General features: G+C 49.6%; 1 protein-coding gene across 1 annotated transcript in view; it reads left to right on the top strand.

Annotated features, from left to right (window-relative positions):
• The first annotated feature begins 7,991 nt into the window (after nt 1–7,991).
• Nucleotides 7,992–21,899, top strand: part of LOC146356357 (uncharacterized) — a 29,047-nt gene continuing 15,139 nt past the window's right edge. The window contains exons 1-3 of the mRNA XM_084832601.1: nt 7,992–8,166; nt 13,391–13,458; nt 20,280–20,571. Of these exons, the coding sequence (XP_084688727.1) occupies nt 20,425–20,571 (147 nt within the window). The 5' untranslated portion in view covers nt 7,992–8,166; nt 13,391–13,458; nt 20,280–20,424. The remainder of the gene's footprint in view (nt 8,167–13,390; nt 13,459–20,279; nt 20,572–21,899) is intronic.

The following is a 21,899-nucleotide window of genomic DNA, read 5'->3' as shown; positions in this document are numbered from 1 at the left end:
CCAACTGAATTGGAGGGGTGTGGCCTGAGTACTCCCAGCAGCTGACTGGGCGGGAAGCTTCAGTCTGTTTCCCGCCTCCCAGCTGAGCAGAGCAGAGCAGAGCAGAGCAAGCTGCTCCAGCTGGTCCAGGGACTACAGAAGCAGGCAAGCTCCCAGAGAGCGAGCGAACAGAGCGAGCGAACAGGGGGAGCAAACAGGAGTTGGCCAGGGGAGTTGCAGTGGTTGAAGAGACAAAGGAGACAAAGGAGACAGAGGCTAAGAGGTAAGTGGGTTGCAGGAAGCCCAGGGCGCTGCCCTTTATCCTTCTGACTGGCTGTGAGCTCACCAGGAGCTTCTGAGAGCTCCAACTGAATTGGAGGGGTGTGGCCTGAGTACTCCCAGCAGCTGACTGGGCGGGAAGCTTCAGTCTGTTTCCCGCCTCCCAGCTGAGCAGAGCAGAGCAGAGCAGAGCAAGCTGCTCCAGCTGGTCCAGGGACTACAGAAGCAGGCAAGCTCCCAGAGAGCGAGCGAACAGAGCGAGCGGTCAGGGGGAGCAAACAGGAGTTGGCCAGGGGAGTTCGGCAGGGGAGGTCAAGGGGGAGGCCCCTAACATTTTTTTTTTTATTTTTCTTTACTAACTTTTTTCCATTTATTTGTCTTGTAACACACACTTCCACACCAGTGGGACTCTGCTTTTAACCTCTACTGAGTAGAGGAGCAGGCACAGGCTAGTCTAGAACAATCACAAAGCTAGACACAAAAAGGGAAAAGAGGCAATGGAAGGACAAGACTCTCCAGTGGTGGTGACCTGCAAGGTGTGTGCAATGTTTGTTTTCTTGCCTGAGAACAACATGGCCTACACCTGCAACAAGTGCAAGTTGATCATGCTGCTGGAGGAAAAAGTAAGTGGACTGGAGCGGCGACTGTCAACCCTCCGGGGAATAAGAGAACACGAAGAGTTCTTGAACAGAATGGGGGAACTACAGCAGCAAAGGGCAGACCAGAAGCTTGAAGAGCAACAGCAAGATGAGGCAGTGGGAAATGCTGAGGTGAAGAAAAATGGAGTAGAGGATACTCCTTGGAAAACGGTGACAGTTAGGAGAAGAAGAACTAGACGCCACTCTGCACCAGTGGAAGCGGTGGAGCTGTGGAACCGATTCCAGGTACTTGCAGATGAGACTGGAGGACAGCCTGCAGAGGAAGAATCACAGGGGAACCTGCATGAGAGTGAGCAAGAGGCTAAAGGTCAGTCAAACAGAGGCGATGAAACCCAGGCCTACAAGAAGAAGAAGAGAAGAGTGGTAGTAGTGGGAGACTCCTTGCTGCGTGGGATCGAGACCCAAGTATGTCGCGAAGACCCATGGACTCGCCAGGTATGTTGTCTCCCGGGAGGACAGATTAGAGACGTGACTGAAAGGTTGCCTGCACTCATAAAGCCCACTGACAGGTATCCCTTTCTTCTCATCCATGTGGGAACAAATGATACCGCCAAGCGGAGCTACGAAGAGATCACGTCAGACTTTGAAGCTTTGGGAAGGAAACTCAAGAACTTTGGGGCCCAGATAGTTTTCTCATCCATCCTTCCAGTAGTTAGAAGAGGGATAGAAAGGGAACGAAAAATACTCCGGGTGAATGACTGGCTACGAAGGTGGTGCCGACAAGAGAGATTTGGATTCTGGGACCACGGGCTATACTTCCTGGAAGATGGGCTGTTGGCTAGGGATGGGTTGCACCTCACAAAGGCTGGGAAGAACGTGTTTGGCCACAGCATGAAGAACTTCATCAGGAGGGCTTTAAACTGAATCCTACGGGGAAGGGAGATGTAATGTTGGGGGTAACAATGGACGTAGGCGCATGCACTGCAATGGAGAGAACAGCGCTGATAGCGCCCAATAATAGTCTTCAGACACATGTAGGAAGAAAGCCAGACTATGAAGCACATAGTCTTCGATGTCTATATACTAATGCCCAGAGTATGGGAAACAAACAGAACGAACTTGAACTCTTAATACAGGAGGGAAATTATGACTTGATAGGTATAACTGAGACTTGGTGGGATGACTCTCATGACTGGAATACAGCAGTTGAAGGATATAACTTGTTCAAAAAGAACAGGAGGAACAGAAAGGGAGGCGGGGTTGCACTGTATGTGAAAAATACATATCTCTGCACAGAAATACAGGAGGAGGAGCTTGGTAGCCCCATCGAGAGCATCTGGGTTGAAATAAATGGAGCAAAGAATAAAAGGAACCTGGTGGTCGGAGTCTACTACCGGCCACCCAATCAAGGAGAAGCCAAGGATGAAACTTTTGAAAAGCAAATAGCCAATGTTTTAAGGAAGCATGATGTAGTAGTAATGGGGGACTTCAATTTCCCCGATATTTGTTGGGAGACAAATTCTGCAAAACATGGCCCCTCCAGGAAATTCCTGACTTGTGTGGCGGATAACTTCCTCCTACAGAAAGTAGAGGAAGGAACTAGAGGATCGGCTATCCTTGACTTGATCCTAACCAACAGAGATGACTTAGTGGATAAAGTAGCAGTTACAGGAACTCTGGGGGAAAGCGACCATGTTGTACTTGAGTTCTTGGTTCTAAGGGAAGCAAAAGCCGAGTGTACTCAAACGCGTACCCTGGATTTTAGGAAAGCTGATTTTAATAAACTCAGAACAATGATCAGTAAGGTCCCATGGCAAGCAATGCTAGCGAGAAAAGGAGTCCAAGATGGGTGGGAACTTTTAAAAAAGGAAATTCTCAAGGCACAATCACAAACAATTCCAACAAGAAGAAAAGGTGGAAGACAACAGAAGAAGCCAATGTGGCTTCACAAAAAGCTTAGGGATGACCTGAAAACAAAAAAGGACACATATAGGAAGTGGAAAGAAGGCCAAGTAACAAAGGAAGAGTACAGGCAGGTAGCACAGAATTGCAGGGATGGCGTCAGGAAGGCTAAAGCGGAGAACGAGGTGAGGTTAGCGAGGGATGCTAAAAACAACAAAAAGGCTTTCTTCAGCTACGTGCATAGTAAAAGGCAGAGGAAAGAAATGGTTGTTCAGCTATTAAATAAGGATGGCAAAATGATAACAGAGGACATAGAAAAGGCAGAGGTGCTCAATTCCTACTTTGGCTCAGTCTTCTCCCAAAAGAGGGTCTATGACCCCCCTGGCAAAGGCGAAGTACAGGCTGAAGGGGCAGGATTGCAGCTTGAGATCGACAGGCATATGGTCAAGGAACACCTCATTACTTTGAATGAGTTCAAATCTCCAGGGCCAGATGAACTGCATCCTAGAGTCATAAAGGAACTGGCAGAAGAGCTCTCAGAACCGCTGTCTATTCTCTTTGAGAAATCATGGAGGACCGGGGAAGTGCCAGATGACTGGAGGAGGGCTAACGTTGTCCCTATCTTCAAAAAGGGTAAAAAGGAGGAACCTGGGAACTACAGACCAGTCAGTCTGACATCAATCCCTGGGAAAATTCTGGAGCAGATCATAAAGCAATCCATCTGGAAGCACCTTGACAACAATGCAGTGATTACTCGAAGCCAACATGGATTTGTCAAAAACAAGTCCTGCCAGACAAATCTGATCTCATTTTTTGATCAAGTCACCTCCCTTGTAGACCGTGGGAATGCTGTAGACATCATATACCTCGACTTCAGCAAAGCTTTCGACAAAGTGCCCCATGATATCCTGATGAGCAAACTAGCTCGAAGTGGGCTAGATGAAACAACGATCCAGTGGATCCACAGTTGGCTACAGAATCGGACTCAAAGAGTGCTTATCAATGGGACCTTCTCAAGCTGGGGAGAGGTAACGAGTGGGGTACCGCAGGGCTCAGTCCTGGGCCCAGTGCTCTTCAATATTTTTATTAATGACTTGGAGGAGGAGGTGCAGGGAATGCTGATCAAATTTGCAGATGACACAAAATTGGGAGGGATAGCTAATACTTTGGAAGACAGAAACAAAATTCAAAGTGATCTGGATAGACTGGAGTGCTGGGCAGAAAACAACAGAATGGCATTTAATAGGGACAAATGCCAAGTTCTGCACCTAGGAAAAAGAAACCAAATGCACAGTTACAAGATGGGGGATACGTGGCTCAACCACACTACGAGCGAGAAGGATCTTGGAATTGTCGTCGATCACAAGCTGAATATGAGCCAACAATGTGATGTGGCTGCAAAAAAGGCAAATGCTATTTTGGGCTGCATTCATAGAAGCATCGCTTCCAAATCCCGGGAAGTACTAGTTCCCCTCTACTCAGCACTGGTTAGGCCTCATCTGGAGTACTGTGTCCAGTTCTGGGCACCACACTTTAAGAAGGATGCAGACAAGCTGGAGAGGGTTCAAAGGAGGGCAACAAAGATGATCAGGGGACTGGAAACAAAGCCCTATGAAGAGAGACTGAAAGAACTGGGCATGTTTAGCCTTGAGAAGAGAAGACTGAGGGGAGATATGATAGCGCTCTTCAAGTACTTGAAAGGTTGTCACAGAGAAGAAGGCCAGGATCTCTTCTTGATCATCCCAGAGTGCAGGACACGGAATAATGGGCTCAAGTTACAGGAAGCCAGATTCCGACTGAACATCAGGAAAAACTTCCTGAGTGTCAGAGCAATACGGCAATGGAACCAATTACCTGGGGAGGTGGTGGGCTCTCCCACACTGGAGGCCTTCAAGACGAGGCTGGACAGCCATTTGTCAGGGATGCTCTGACTTGGATTCCTGCATTGAGCAGGGGGTTGGACTCGATGGCCTTGTAGGCCCCTTCCAACCCTACTATTCTATGATTCTATGATTCTATGAGTTAAAAAAACCAAGAAAACATGGGTACGCGAATGGCGGCGCCCATGGCCGCCGCCATTTGCGTATGCATGGTTTTTTGTTTTTTAATCAGCCGTGATAGGCTACGTAAACGTTTACGTAGCCTATCACGGCTGACTGCAGGGACGCAAACAGCGGCAGCTACGGCCGCCACGATTTGCAGACCCAGCTGGCAAGGATTCACAGCTGGAGGGACGGGATGCCACCCCCCCAGCCAGAATTTTGGGGGGGAGGAATGGGAGGCCTCCTCCCCCGGCCAGAATTTTGGGGGGAGGGGCGATGTGCCTCCCCCCCTTGCGAATCAAATTTCGTAAAAGGTAAGTGACTTCCGTACATCCCTATTGATGAGCCTGCAGCTATTCAAAGATAGTGTTGATTTTGCAATGGCGAAAACTTCCTGGTCTTACACATGGACATGGACTTTACCATGTGTTGGGACTCCTGTTTGAAAGCTACTGATAATTTGCAGTTCTGATTAGATTGGTTTGGCTAGATCTGACCTTGTGTACATGACCTGCAGCCTTCTTGGTCACCGTCACTTTGCTGTCACTTCCCTGCCTTGGCTCAGTCAAGGATCTGTTAAAAGGAGCCATTTCCATGATTGACAACTTTTACTGAAGTCTGTGGTGCCTGTCCTTGCATCAGGCAGCCTGTTAACCATGCATTACCTCCCATCATGGCAAACTTTTAGGAAGGCCCTATAGTTCAATCAGGAGGTTAACAAAGCATGGACTAGTGATGCCTGTTGATCGTGGTCCAAGAAGGGCCATAGCTGGTGAACCATGAGTTTGGTCAATGATGTAGAGGATAAAGAAATGCTTCTTTATAGCTAGTGGTGCAATCCATCCACGCAGGTGCTGCTGTATGTCTGGGAGTATCATGCTTCGGAATTTGCATAGCTGTGCAGGGAACGAGTCTGGGATGAGCAGTGATGTCACCTGATGCATTGTTTAAGTTCTCCCAAACTCTTCACGAACTCAACAAGATTATGGACCCCTTGGATGAGCTCACTAGTGGTGCTGAGAAGGAGTGGGGGGATTAGATTGGCAGCCCCCCCCTTGTGGCTGGTTGGCAAGACTAACCTATCTAGCAACAGAGGTGCAATTGTTGGGTTTATTTGGTATTGCTGCCTCCCATTAGAAGGAAATTTAATAGAGAAAGGCAAATCTGAATGAGCGCTCACCAGTCCCACTTCCATGCAAAGAGCCAAGAATGACCACAGTTGCCTTTATTTAAGAACGAAAAACAGCATTACTCATGAGTATTCTTGCATAATATGCAGGTACAACTTACAGTTTCAAATAAGAGCGTGTTCGGTCTATTCCTACAACACTGGCAGGAGAGAGAGTGTAAGCACACTATGTGCTCTTAGCAGTGGAGGAAGGCAGAGAGAGAGAGAGGGAGAGGGAGAGAGAGAGAGAGAGAGAGAGAGAGGAAGAAGGAATGGGTGGAGCCGGAAGCTCCTGCCACAGAGTTGAGAGGCTAGCTATGCCCCCAAATCCCTATGCATTAACTAGCTAAATGCCAAACCGCCCCCCTTCCTGTAACTTGCAGATGAAGTTGCGATATTCCCAACAGCAATTGGGAGGGTCAGGAAAAGGATCAGAGCTGGCACTCTTCCCAGCTATGATGCTAACATTATTTACTCTTTCCCAGTTTCTTATCTGCATGAAACTTTGAAACAGAGTTCAATAAGTAACTGAACATTTACATGGCCTTGCAGCTGACACTAAGCAATGGAATGCACCGATATCATAAATCTCCTCCTGGATGTGTTGAAGGTGCTATACTTATTGTGTGGGAAAGACCCCTAGGTCCTCATTCTTTTCTCCCTGTTTGGGGTATAATTGGCCTGGTGTGCCACACTTCAGAGTGTCCTGCACCGAGAGAAAATCTTGAGCCAGACTCAATTCAATGCCATCACATAGAAGACGCTCTCCTTGGTCTGTGGGTGTATCATATGAGGGGTCTCAAAGCTTATTGTGTGGTTGATACCTCCATTTCCTTATCTGTCGTTGTCATCATCACACATCAATCTGTTGCAGGAATGTGATGGTTTTGATTGGAAGGCATTGTTTACCTTGAAGGGGACAGTCTCCTCATCATGGAAATGTATCACATAATATGGGATAGTCCTAAGCTAGGTTTTGGTGCAGGGCCATTTTCACTTCAGGACTTTATTCAGTTTACTGATTGAGCTTGCTTTCTATGTTTTCCACAGATAAGGAATTGGGAACTACGAACCAACTTCGACATCATTTCTCAGCCTGAGATGTTATGGAACTGTTTCCCCTTGTAACAGACAATATTGGTGCAAGGTGACTCCACTCAGCAGGAGGACGTTTCATGTGTTGATACAGGACAGTCCAGAAGTGCTTGGAGTGGTGTGCCTCTTACGATGGTGCTTCTCTGGTAGGGATGGCGGAGAATTTCTCCCCGAATCTTCGGGAGGCCGAATGCCAACGCATTCGGCCCCCCAAAATTGGTGGGGAAATTCTTGCTGGCCCCCCGACCCCCCGGGATGGGACTTACCGTGGCTGAATGTCCCTCTCGGCAGTGGGTCCCGGCGGCGTTTTGGCGGCGTTTCGGCGGGGGCGGCAGTCGGTCTCCCGACCGGCTGCTGCTGCCGCCATTGCAAAAAAAAAAGTAAGTAAAACACACAGACACACACACACACACACACAGCCGTGATAGGCTACGTAACGATTTACGTAGCCTATCACGGCTAGATTTCCAAACTCAGCCGTGATAGGCTATGTAAATCGTCACGTAGCCTATCACGGGTGACTTTGAAAAAAAAAAAAAAAGCACGTATGCAAATGGCGGCAGCCCATGGGTGCCGCCATTTGCGTTCATTATTTTGGCACGTCTAGTCTATGTAAAGATTTACGTAGAATACGGCGAAAATAAGGGAAAGCTATTTACGTTGCCCTTGTTTTCACCGTAGTCTACGTAAATCTTTACGTAGACTAGACGTGTCAAAATAAGGAAAGCAAATGGCGGTCCCCATGGGAGCCGCCATTTGCGTACGCACTTTTTTTTTTTTCAAAGTCACCCGTGATAGGCTACGTGACGATTTACATAGCCTATCACGGCTGACTTTGGAAATCGAGCCGTGATAGGCTACGTAAATCGTTACGTAGCCTATCACGGGTGTGTCTGTGCGTGTGTGTGTTTTTTACTTTTTTTTTGCAGCTGGGTAGATGGGGTGCTTCTACCCGGCCTGAATTTTGCCGGCAAGGGATGGGGCGCCTCCCCCCGGCCTGAATTTCGGCCGGGCGAGGCAGGGCACCTCCCCCCCTTCGCCTGAACTTTGGGGGGAGAACCAAAGCACCTCCCCCCCACCGCGAAGCAAGCTTCGAGAACAGGTAAGGGACCTTCATCCATCCCTATTCTCTGGCAAAGGCCTGGCCAAGCTCAATCATCCAATGGCTGCCCCCCCCAACTAGGATATGGTGCAGCTCCAATGACTTTGCACAAACCTCTTTTCCTCCATCCATACATCTGTACTTGGAGTCTCATGGAATTGACGAAGTTGCATAGCAGATGTTTCCTTCCCTTAGAATGATCAGATTCAGTGCCTTATTCTTGTTCTTTCCAAAGTTTAAGGGGATCCCCCCAAAGGTTGCCTTTAGTGATGTACAAAACACTTACCTGGTTCAGCACTGCGGCATCTGCAGTGGGGGGGGAGGCACTCTGTCCCTCCCCCCAGAATCCTCCCCAGCCGGCTCCCCTCTGTGGCAGGCCTGCGGAGCCACCAGTCAGAGCCAGCTGCAGCCGGAGTTCCAGCCGCGGCTGGGCTACTGCGGACAGAAATGGCGGCCATTGTAGCGGCTGCCATTTGTGTCCTTCCAGGCTGCCATGATAGGCTATGTAAGAATTTACGTAGCCTATCATAGTAAAGGCAGCCACGCAAATGGCGGTCGCTACGCCATTTGCGTGGCCAGCTTTACCGTGATAGGCTAAGTAAATAGGTACGTAGCCTATCACGGCAGCCTGGAAGGACGCAAATGGCAGCCTCTACGATGGCCACCATTTGTGGCCGCAGCAGATGGCTGAGAGACCAGCCGCCTCCACTGCTGCCAGAGTTGCCGCCTCTGCCTCTGCCTACGCTCCAGGTAAGCTTCATCCCGGGGGAATTCCTTGGGGTGGCGGGTGCTGGGATGCCGTTCCGCCACGGGTTTCGGGGGGCCGAATGCCAGTGCATTCAGCCTCACTACAATCTGTGGTGGAATTGTCCGAAATCTGTAGTTGCCTTTGGGTCCAAAACCAAAAACACAAACATCAAGAACCACATGATGGGAATTATATAGTAATGATGCCTCCTGTTAGAAAGGCAGTTAGCAGAGAGAGAAAAAGGCAAAACAGATGGAGCATTTACCAGTCCTACATGAACACAGGCTACCTTCGATTAACAAAAGGAAACCACACCCTTCTTCAGTGAAGAAAAGAAAAACAGTTCACTCACAAGTACTCTTGCATATATACCATGTAAATATGGTATATATAAATATGTAAATATGGTATCTAAAAGCTTGAAAAGCTTCTCTTAAGGCTTAGTTAACGGCAGTAAGAGATTTCGGTGGGCGGCCCTGAATTGTGCTACTCTGACTGTGTCAGCTCTAATTTACTTCTTCCCCAAACAAAATTACACACATTTTGCTGAGCTCACTGGTAATACCTATGGCACTGCCTTCCCTAACTGGGTATCTTCCAGGTGTGTTTGACTGCCGCTCCCATTAAACCCTGCCAATGTGGTCACTGAGAATTATGGGAGTTATAGTCCAATGTGCCTGGAGGTCCCAGGCTGGGGAAGGCTGTCAGAGGGGGTGAGTTCAGTTATATTGTCAGGTTATTTTATTGCCATCAAACCTTTTTCTTTCTCTAATTATTTATTAAATGTCTTAATCACCCATCTGGCCAGTCAGCCGGCCACTCTGTGTGATGTACATCAATACAAACAGTTTTAAAACAATACAATTTTACATTAAAACAACATATTTCTAAAAATGCCCTAACCCACCCCAAAGCCTGCCTGAACAACCATATTTTTAATGAGGGGGCATGGCGGAGTTCACTAGGGTGGGAGTTGCACAGAGTGGGGGCCACCACAGAGAAGGCCCTCTCCCTTGTCCTCACCAGCCTAGCTGTCCTGGCTGCTGACACGATAGAGGCAGCATAATATTCCTTTTTTGCTGCCTTCACCGCCACGTGATAGGCTGAAGATACAGCTCCAGCCCATGTCTGATCGTCTTTGGAGTGAGATGCCACCAGTAGGGATGGCGGAGAATTTCTCCCCGAAACTTCGGGGGGCCGAGCGCCAACGTGTTCGGCCCCCCGAACAAGTTTCGGGGAGAAATCCTCCGCCCCCCCCGCCCCCCGCCCCCCCCGGGACGGGACTTACCTTCCCTGAATGTCCCTCCCGGCGGCGGGTCCGGCTGGCGGTTCGTCCGGTGTTCGAGCGGGGCGGGAGAGGCAGCCAGTCTTTCGACCGGCTGCCGCCCCCGCCATTGCAATCAAAGAAAAAAAAAAAAAACTGTCCCCTGATAGGCTACGTGACGATTCACGTAGCCTATCACGGCTAGATTTGCAAAGTCAGCCGTGATAGGCTACGTGAATCATCACGTAGCCTATCACGGGTGACTTTAAAAAAAAAAAGCGCGTACGCGAATGGCAGCCCCCATAGGGAGCCGCCATTCGCGTTCCTTATTTAGTTGCTGTAGTCTACGTCAATGTTTACGTAGACTACGGCGAAAATAAGGGCAACGCAAATAGCGTTGCCCTTATTTTCGCCGTAGTCTACGTAAAGATTGACGTAGACTAAAGCGACCAAATAAGGAATGGGAATGGCGGCTCCCTATGGGGGCCGCCATTCGCGTACGCGCTTTGTTTTTTTTTTTTTAAAGTCACCCGTGATAGGCTACGTGACGATTCACGTAGCCTATCACGGCTGACTTTGCAAATCTAGCCGTGATAGGCTACGTGAATCGTCACGTAGCCTATCAGGGGATTTTTTTTTTTTTTTTTACTTTCGTGTTCGCGGCCGGGCGAGGTGGGAAGCCTCCTCCCCGGCCTGAATTTCGGCCGGGCGAGGCGGGAAGCCTCCCCCCCCGGCCTGAATTTCGGCCGGGCGAGGCGGGAAGCCTCCCCCTCTGGCCTGAACTTCGCGGGGGGAGCAGCGAAGCGCTCCCCCCCACCGCAAAAAAGCTGCGATAAAAGGTAAGTGACTTTCGTTCACCCCTAGCCACCAGCGCTCTAGCCGTCTCGCCTCCTGTTTCAGAGCTTGTAACCGCAGATTGCACCATGGTGCAGTCCGAGCCCTGTCCAGGGGGACAGGGCATTTCAGAGCCACCTGATCTAATGCCCCAGTGATTGAGGCATTCCACCCACCCAACCACCAGGGTCTTGACCGAGTGGCCATTTGCGTGCTCCAGAGAATCCCCAAGCACATTCAGGAATCCACTCGGATCCATAAGACACCTGGAGTGGACCATTTTAATGTGAAACCGAGTTGTGAAACCGAGAAATCCAACATCACCAGATAGTGATCTGAACATGACAGGGTGGTGTTGGATATACCCCTGACTTCCAGATCACTCCCCGCTTCTCCAGAAACAAACACAATGTCTAGCGCATGACCGGCTACATGGGTGGGCTCAGTTGGAATAAGGTGCAGCTCCCAGGAAGCCATGGTCTCCATGAAGTCCTGAGGTGCCCTCGTGAGGACACCCTCTGAATGTACGTTGAAGTCCCCCAACACCAAAAAGTTAGGGGACTGAAGACGCACATCAGAGACCACTGCAAACAGCTTGTCCAGGGAGTCAGTTGTGCAGCGGGGTGGGCGGTACATGAACAGAAATCCCAGACTGCCTGTTTTATCAAGCAACGGAGGTACAGTTGGGAGAGTCAGGGAAGGGAGCAGGGCTGGGAAAGTGTCTCAAGTTGTGTGCACATCAGGGATGGGGAAGGTGTAGCCTTCCTGGTGTTCTTGGCCTGGAACTCCCATCATCCATCACCATTGGCTATGGTGTGTAGGGCTTGCAGCCCAATAATATCTGGAGGCCCACATGTTCCTGACCATTGGTATACATCAAAAATCATTTTCTTGATCCTGGCTCTTTTGTACATATTTCTTTAAGAGAGGTCAGGCCAAACTCACCTTTCCCCCATCACTGACCCTTGACAGAAGATGGAGTCACATCTGGACTTCTCGCAAACATGTTTTTCTCCAGCTCGACACCTGCATCTAGAGCCACACCGAGAGTTCATGAAGTTGCAGAAGTGACACTTCCCCTTATAATTATCACAAACATAGTGATTTGTTCTGGTTCTTGCCAAAGCTCAAGAGATATTTTTTTATTTTTACCGGAGATTGCCTTTGAGACCGATGACCTAAACATCAGAATCGAACGTAACATAATGTAACTTCTAGCACTATGCCTGGACAAAACCTGGTGCATATAATATCTCATGTGCTACGGAGAGCTTGGGCTGAGATCTCGGGCAGGCTGGGATGACTGTGCTTGTGGTGTAGTACAGAACTCCCCTTCTGCTCGGCACTGGCTGTATTTGGAGAGACTCAGCAGCCTCGGCCTGGCATGTGTTTCCCGGCTCCTTCTGACCAGCTGGCTTGGGAGGTGAGAGGAAGAGTCACAGTGGCAGTTCAGCAGGAAACCCAAAATGGTGTCACTGGTCCTGCCGCTGGTGCTCCTGCTGCTGCCTCCTGCAGCCTGTGAGATGCAGAGTTTAACGTGTCCCCCAAATCTGATGAGACACCAAAAGGGAGCATCGAATTACTACCGGCCTGGAGACATCCTCATTAGTGGAGTCATATCTTCACAAATGTTTGAGTATCACGACCCATACATCTTTTCAGAGTCCCCTTTAAACAGGCGTGATTGGTAAGTCATAACCATTTCTTTGCTCCCAACCGGCAGTCTAATTACCCCCATTTTGGGGAGACCACCCTGGTAAATCACCCCCCCTGCTTTTCCCTCTTGTGTCTTTTGAAGGAGGATTGGGATCTCAGTTAACATGAAGGCAACATCTAAGTATGATTGCCCATGATTGGATAATAAGGGTTTCCTTGCATAGTTTCAACCAAAAGAAAAAAAGATCCCATATCTAATCAATATTGATGTTACCTTGGCTGCCTTCAAGGTAATAATATTATTTTCCTTATGAAGGTCATAATATTTTTAGGCATTAAGTATCGATCAACTGATGGATTTCTTGCAATTGAAATGTATGGGTCTGTGGCCTTTTATGCTGGTCTCTGACTAATTGAGTTGCAAAGGTGAACATTTCAACTTAGAAAGGCAGAGGCGGCTGTGAGGTTGTGGAGAATTGATGATGAACAACTTAGTGCCACCCACTTCTCTCTTTTTTAGAGCAGCCTTCCCCAACCTGATGCCCCCAGCTATGTTGGACTGCAATCCCCATCACTGCCAGTCAGTATGCCCCATGGTCAGGAATGCTGGGGGTTGTGATCCCAAACATCTGGAGAGCAGCAGCTTGAGGAAGGGTTTTCTGCATCCTTACCAAATACAGGGCTCCTGCCAATCTCTCTCTCTCTCTCTCTCTTTCTCACAGCACCACCATTGAAGGCAAATTGGGCGATGAATCAAAGAACTTGAAACAGAGCATGTGTCCTAAGCCAGGTGCTTTCAACTTTTTGTGAATGTCCTGCCCTTCAAAGAGCCAATGTTTTTTTTATAGGTACCGCCTCGGCGGGAAAGGTAACAGCGTTCCGTGCACCTCGGTGTTCAGTCATGCCGGCCACATGACCACGGAAGCGTCTTTGGACAGCGCTGGCTTTTCGGCTTAGAAACGGGGATGAGCACCGCACCCTAGAGTCGGACACGACTGGTTGGGGACACCGTTATACAAAAGTTACGGTCCTCTCCCCATGCCTCCAAATGACAGAGGAGCAGAAAAACTGTAGTTCGGCTGTCATTAACTCCTTTCAGAAGAGAGTAGTTTGTAATCCTATATCACTTATTTGGGAGTAAACCCCATTGAACACCAGGCCTGGACGCCTGGCAACTCTAAACTCTGGCAACTGGAGTCTCCAATTTTAAAAATGGAGACTCCCTGGAAGAAGTTGAGTCGCCACACGTTCAGGCCTCAGGAGATGGTGGCAGACAAGGCAGCGGCAGCAAATGCAGTGACAGTAAAGGCAGAGAAGGCAGAGAGGGTAGTGGCGGGGGAGAAGGCGGCTCAGGTAAGGACCTGGGGTGCTGGGTCGGGGGCTGAAGCTCCATAGAGCACTGAGTGCTTCGGTGAGCCCTGATCTGGGTCACTTCATGCCCCCTCTACTTCACCTCAGAAAGGGCACAAAGTGACCCAAAGCAGCCCGCTTTGACTCGGGCTTTGGGCCTCAGGCCAAAGCAGTCCACTGTCCTAGTCCCTGGCATTGGCACACTTAAAGGCACACTTTAAACAGCCTCAGCTTGGTCCTGATGATGTAGGTGATGTTCCTTTGAGGACTGAGATAGAGTGTTCACATTCACTCAGATTTATTTAAATTGTACAAATAAGGACTAAAACAAGGACATAAACAAAATGCATTTATTAAAGAAAGTTAAAGCAAGATAAAGTTTAATAGATGTGCAAACCTTCAGCCGAGCAGAGCCATACTCACACATCCTGCATCTGTATGCCTACCACTCACACCTGTACTTTACCAACAAGTGGATCCTCCTTTTTCTGGCAAAGATTTGAAACTTTTATTACAATACAGGACTTCCTTCGATGCCCTGTAACCAGGAAAAAAAACCCCTATCCCATTATGCATGGACTTAAATACTCTTCCAAACTTGGTGACCTCCTTCTTACTACATATTCTAAAATCTTTATACCTATTGGTCCATGTTACATTATAGGTCATCCTGTACCCAGAAAGTCTAACCTTTTCCCAAAGTTCTCTCCCTGATATAAGAATCATATTGTTTGTGACTTAATTCTACTTCCATGTGGTCGGCAGCTCCTTTTTTCTTCCCTTTCTTTCCAGAAAGGAAATTCCCAAACCACAACGTGTTCTTTTCTATGATCTCTTACTTTTTACCCTATTTCCTTATAGGGAAGAGAAAGTTGATAACCTTCCAAATGACATGACATCTCTTATCAGTTTCTACATGACATCTAGCAAGCTTCTAATACAGTAGATTTTGCTCCCCTACGTGCCCCATTACATATCTGCATTAATCCCCCTATAAGAACCATCTCTTGCCCCTTAAACTTTAAACTCCCCATATTGTACCCAAATGTGAATTGCAAGACCCAAGAAAATCCTTACACTGAGATTTATGTAGCATGAAAAGGGCTATAGATGTAAAAAAGAAAGAAAGTGACATTTTGTTTTCTTTGAATGAAGGATGATTATGTGACATTTATATTTTCATTTTTATTATCGTTTTCCAGTTGTGTACATCTGAGGTACTGGCACAGCTTGTCCTTCTTGTTTACCATCTAGGCTCCAGTGGCAGCAGCGGCTACGGCTGGTTTCCCAGCCACTGCCAGGCTGCTGTGGCTGCAGATGGCAGCCGTCGTAGTGGCCGCCATTTGCTTGGCTGCCTTTGTTCGTGATAGCCCCCAGCTCTCTTGGTGGGAACTCCTGTTCGAAGGCTATGGAATATTTGCAGTTCTGATTAGATGGGTTTTGCTAGATGTGACCTGGTGTACGTGACCTGCAGGCTTATTTGTCACCAGCACTTTGCTGTCACTTTCCTGCCTTGGCTCAGTCAAGGATCTCTTAAAGGGAGCCTTGCCCATGAGTGCCAACTTTTACTGGAGTCTGTGGTGCCTGCCCTACCATTGGGCAGCCTGCTAACAGTCTGTCAGGGCCCATCATTGCAAGCTTTGAGGAAGGCCCTGAAGGTCGATGGTGTAGAAGAGAAAGGAATGGGACAGCATAGAGCTTGCTTTGTATGTTTTCCAGATGGGGAACTGGGCACTAGTAACGAACTTCATCATTTCTCAGCCTGAGATTCTGTGGAGCTCTTTCTCTCATGACAGGGAATATTGGCACAAGGTGGCTGTACATTTGGACTCAGCAGAAGGAAGTTTTGTGTGTTGATATCGGACAGTACAAAAGTACTCTGTGTTGTGTGTCTCTCACAATGGTGTTTCTTTGGCAAAGGCCTGGCCAAGCTCAGTCATCCATTTACTGATCCTCCCACCAGTATTTGTGCAGCTTCAGTGACTTGGCATAAACATGTGTTCCTCCATCCATGCCTCTGTGCTTGGAGGCAGAAACATAAACTCCAGCATGAAGAGCAGCATAAGGGAGTAATAATGGGATACCAGCAAATGGGAACGTATCTCTGTATGCAGAGATGGCATATGATGTGATGGTGCTTTGGGGATCCATTAAGGTCCAAGGATCCATGCCTTGGATCAATGTCTTTGTGCCATGACGTTACAGGAGATGGAGGTTCCATTTATGGTTCAGTCCATGGGGAGAGGTGGAATCTGAAATTAGATGGTGGTTTGTTGGGGAGGTATCTCATGAGGATACACCAGGGCTGGCTAAAGGTTTGAGGGGCTCCCACTGTCCTGTGCTGGGCTCTATCCTGGGTCAGTGGGCCCTGGCAGCCCTATCTGGCTGTGGTGACCTCACTCGGAGCACCATGTGGTGGATGGGTCTAGCTGCCCTTTTTAATTCCCCACAATTCCCCACAGCAGGGGTGTTGAACCTCAGGCCACCAGGCCAAATCCAGCTGGAAGAGGCGGGCCTGCTGCTACTGGGCCTGCTGCTGCTGGGCCTGCTGCTGCCGCCGCTGCCGCCACTGCCGCCACCACCACCACCACCACCACCACCTGGCCTTCCCTGTGGACTCCTGCCTGGCATTATTTTTAAGGGGATTTTTAATTGTTTTGTGTGTGTGTGTGTGTCTGTGTGTGTGTGTTTTTCCTGGGGGATTTTGTTGTGGTTTTAGGGGTGGGTAGCCTGCCTGATAGGCGGGAGCGAGGGGGCATGTGTCCACCTGAAGGAGGCAGTGGGGGGAGTGTTGGGGGCCAGAAGCTACCGAGGTTGGGCGGCAGGCACTGGCAGAGCACTAGGGGCAGGCCATGCCAGGTAAGGGGAACAAGGGAGAGATGTGTAGTATCTGTCCCCTGCTCCGGGCCTGTCCAGAGCCAAAGGATGGCTGGGGGAGGCGTGACCCCATCTTCTGGCCTTGGTTTGCTGCTCTGCAATGCCAGGTCTGTTACCCAGAAAACCTCCCTCATCCATGACATGATCCTGGATGAGGGTGCAGACCTGGCATGTATTACGGAGACCTGGCTGGCCGAGGCTGCTGCTCCAACCCTTGCAGCCATGTGTCCAGCTGGATTTTCGTATGCACAGCAGCCGAGGGCTGGGGATCGGGGAGGGGGAGTGGCTGTTATCTACCGAGAGTCCTTGGTCTTCACCAGACCCCCTCTCCGGGAGACCAAGGTTGCTGAGTGCATGTACTGGAGGTTGGGCCCGAAGGGCAGTCTGGGGATTCTGCTCGTGTACCGTCCACCCCGCTGCATGACTGACTCCCTGGCCGAGGTGCTTGAGGTGGTCTCTGATGTGCGTGTACAGTCCCCTAACTTACTGGTGTTGGGGGACTTCAACGTACATTCGGAGGCCATCCTCACAGGAGCACCTCGGGACTTCATGGAGTCCATGGCCTCCTGGGAGCTGCACCATATTCTAACTGGGCCCACCCATGTAGCCTGTCATGCACTAGACCTTGTGTTTGTTTCTGGAGAAGTAGGGAGTGATCTGGAAGTCAGGGGTATATCCACCACCCCTTGTCATGGTCAGATCACTATCTGGTGACGTTGGACTTCTCGGTTCCACAACCCCTCCGCAGGGGTGGAGAACCCACTAAAATGGTCTGCCCCAGGCGTCTTATGGATCCAAATGGATTCCTGAACGCGCTTGGGGATTCTCTGGGGCATGCCAACGGCCACTCGGTCGAGACCCTGGTGGGTGGCTGGAATGCCGCAATCACTGGGGCATTAGATCAGGTGGCTCAGAAACGCCCTCTCCCCCTGAACAGGGCTCGGACTGCACCATGGTTCAATCCATGGTTACGAGCGCTGAAACAGGAGGTGAGACGGCTAGAGTGCCGGTGGCAGAAGTCTCGCTCCAAAGACAATCAGACACGGGCTAGAGCTGTACCTTCAGCCTATCACGTGGCGGTGAAGGCAGCAAAAAAGGAATATTATGCTGCCTCCATCGCGTCTGCAGAGTGCTGTCCCAGGAGGCTGTTCCAAGTGGTCCGGAGCCTGGTCGGTCCTGTGGCTCCGGAACCACTGGAGCATTCTAAGGCCTCCTGTGAGGCCTTGGCAAGGCACTTTGCAGATAAAATTGATCAGATTAGGTGTGTTACTCTGCATGCTGTGGATACAGTTAGTGAGCAAGAGGCGGCCTGTTTCAAACCGGTTTTGTGGGATAGGTTCCAGATGAAGTGGACAAGGTGCTTTCATCGGTACGGCCGACCACCTGCTTACTTGATCCTTGCCCATCTTGGCTCATTATGAGCTGCAGAGAGAGACTGGGTGAGGGGATCAAGGCGGTGGTGAATGCCTCCCTTGAGGAGGTAGTGATGCCATCAGCCCTCAAGGAGGCAGTGATAAGACCGCTCTTAAAGAAGCCCTCCTTGGATCCTCAAGTTTTGAACAACTTTCGCCCAGTCTCAAATCTGCCATTTTGGGGCAAGGTGATTGAGCGGGTGGTGGCGGTGCAGTTGAAGGCACACTTGGAAGAAACTGATTATCTAGACCCATTTCAGTCAGGCTTCAGGCCTGGGCATGGGACAGAAACAGCCTTGGTCGCCTTGGTAGATGATATGAGGAGGGCTCTGGATAGGGGTGAATGCTCCTTCCTTGTTCTCCTCAACCTCTCAGCGGCTTTCGATACCATTGACCACAGTATCCTCCTGGACCGCCTGGAGGGGTTGGGCATTGGGGACACCATATTGCGGTGGTTCCAGTCCTTCCTCTCTGGCAGGTACCAGAGGGTAGCACTGGGAGAGGAGGTTTCGGACCCGTGGCCACTTACTTGTGGGGTGCCACAGGGTTCCATCCTCTCCCCGATGCTATTTAACATCTATGTGAAGCCGCTGGGGGCTATCATCAGGAGGTTTGGGGTGCGGTATCATCAATATGCAGATGACACGCAGCTCTACCTCTCATTTAAGTCTTCACCAAGGTTGGCCGTAGAATCCCTGTCCAAATGTCTGGAGACGGTGAGTGGCTGGATCGGGAGGAATAGGCTGAAGTTGAACCCTGACAAGACCGAGGTACTTTTGGTGGGAGACAAGAGGAGGCTGGGGGATGTTGACCTGGTGTTGAATGGGGTACGGCTACCCTTGAAAGACCAGGTCCGCAGCCTGGGGGTCATTTTGGACTCCCAGCTGTCCATGGAGGCTCAGGTATCAGCTGTGAGCCGGACAGCGCTGTATCAACTCCATCTGATACGCTGGCTGCGCCCCTTCCTTCCCGATCATCTGCTCCCATCGGTAGTACATGCCCTGGTCTCCTCTCATTTAGACTACTGTAATGCGCTCTATATGGGGTTACCCTTGAAGATGGTTCGGAAACTGCAGCTGGTACAGAACGCGGCGGCTCGCCTGATTAAAGGCAGCCGCCGGTGAGATCACATCACTCCAGTGCTGGAGGAGTTGCACTGGTTACCAGTTGTTTTCCGGGCCAAATTCAAGGTGTTGGTTTTGACCTTTAAAACCCTATATGGTTCAGGCCCAGCCTATCTTAAGGAGCGCCTCCAGCAGCACCAGACAGGACGCTTAACAAGATCAGCCTCGGATGGCCTTCTCTCTGTCCCATCAGCCAGGACAGCTAGACTGGTGGGGACGAGGGAGAGGGCCTTTTCTGTGGTGGCCCCCACTCTGTGGAACTCCCTCCCTAGGGAACTCCATCATGCCCCCTCTTTAATGTGCTTCCGTCGTGCATTAAAAACGTTGTTGTTCAGGCAGGCATTTGGGGTGGGTTAGGGTATTTTAGAAAATGTTTTTATTGTAGAATTTTATTGATTTAAACTGTTTTTATTGTATGTTGTACATTGCCCAGAGTGGCTGGGTGACCAGCCAGATGGGCGATTAATAAATTTAATAATTAATAAATAAATAAAAAACTACTGGAATCCTCTGCAGGCATTTCCAAAACGTTCACGACAGATATATATTTATGTCTGTGGGCGTGTGTGCCTGTATGTGTGTGTATTTTGAAGCATGTCAATCTCTCCTCTCAAGAAATTGGGCACAATCATTCCATCTTAGTTTTTTTGTGGCAAGTAGATATTTATTCACCTTGCAATGAAGGTATATTCCTTGACCCCAATCAATGTACAAAGCATTATGTGAAAATCAGGTTTTCTGAGATTCATATTGCATGAAAGTGGCTATAGATTGTGACATTTTGTTTTCCTTGAATAGAGGATGACAGTGTGATGCATCTCCTCTAACCTGGACTTCTTGCTTTGCAGTCGTGTACTTCTGAGGTACTGGCACAGCTTGTCCTTCTTGTTCGCCATCCAGGAAGTCAGTCGGAATCCCCGGCTCTTGCCCAACGTCAGCCTGGGCTACAACCTCTATGAGAGCCATTATTACGGAAGGACGACATCCTATGCCATGCTGCAGCTGCTTGCAGGTGGGGAAAGCAACCTCCCAAATTACAGCTGTGGGAGAAGGAATCACCCACTGGCCATCCTTGAAGGGGTTGAATCCGACCTGTCCATCCTCATTTCCACCATGTCAGGCATCTACAAAATCCCACAGGTAGGAATGGGGGGGGGGGAGGCCAGTGGCATGTCAATGGGAGTTGTGCACTGGCTCGGCAAGGATTCCTTTCCAAAGCGCCTTTGGCCACTGAGGAAGCTTGGAGGTGCGTAGTGGTGGTGGAGACACTTTTGAATGGGAGGCAGGGCATCAAAAAGCAAAGCCAGGGGAAGAACACTGCCAATCCCTCCTTCTTGTCTTCTGGTGGTGACTGAATGGAAGCGAAGCAATGGCAGTGCTTGAACACAGGGAGGTCGGCACAAGTCACATGACCACATGGGTGAAGGTAAAGCAAGGCTAGGCAGGAATCAACTTGCAGGCCAAATAAGGCCCCCCTGGTGATTTTTGCCAGCCCCTATCCAGTTGCTGCAATTGGGCTCTGAGAATCATCCAAGCAGCTTTTGGGAAGGCTGTGGGGAGCACAATTCTTCTGGGAAACAAAGTGCACTCTCCATGCACAAAATGTTCCCCAGTGCTCTAGGATTTTGCCCATGTCTGGTGATATCGGTAAAGTGTTGGAGCTCCAGGCTTCGAGGGCTGGCACTGCACCCTCCAGACAAAATGAAGTTGTCCACTTCTGAGCTAAAGGGTCAGCCCCGCAGGCCTTTCCGCTCGTGTTGCCCCTTCTTGGTGGGAACTCCTGAAAAAGACTCTAGTGTGCCCGGAGAACAGTATCTGGAAGAGAGTTGGGAGTGTGGCTACCTTTCCTTTACAATGGGGTCACTCAATTTGGGGAGCAGGATTAACCCACATCTTGTAGTCTCTTCAATTGCACTGCTCTACTGTATTTTGAAGAAGTGGAAGTTTTGGATTCACTCCTATAGGGAAAAGGAAAACACTGCTGTTGGCATCCTGTCAGTAGTAGTTGTTGCTTGTTTCAACCCTGGGTGGGGGGGCTTCTGTGCCCTGGACCCCCACTGCCAAAGACCCCACTGTACCTTCTGTGCACTATAAAGGATCCTTGGGATATTTCTGCACTCCACCTCCACATACATCCAGCACCTGTCATAGTGGTAGCCATTTTGTTAGATATTAGTATTTTCAGGTTAATAAATATCTGGCCTTTATCCTGAAAACTACACAGTGCAGAATGCCAGTTTCTTTCATTCCTCACTAGATCAGTTATGGTGTTGTTGATCGTGTTCTGAATGATAGAACTCAATTCCCTTTTGTGCACTGGATGGGCCCAAGGGAAGAAACCCAGTACCCGGGGATCGTGCAACTGCTCCTGTTTTTTGGATGGACATGGGTCGGTCTCTTTGCTCCAGGCAATGACAATGGAGACAGGTTCATGAGAGCCATGACACCCCTGTTGACCAAGAGTGGAA

The sequence above is a fragment of the Heloderma suspectum genome, chromosome 2, assembly GCF_057233095.1.
Source record: "Heloderma suspectum isolate Gila_16-S chromosome 2, 16-S_ref, whole genome shotgun sequence".
NCBI classification, from domain to species: Eukaryota; Metazoa; Chordata; class Lepidosauria; order Squamata; family Helodermatidae; genus Heloderma; species Heloderma suspectum.
Note: the sequence above shows the minus strand (reverse complement) of the source record. Positions and strands in the feature narration are given on the sequence as shown.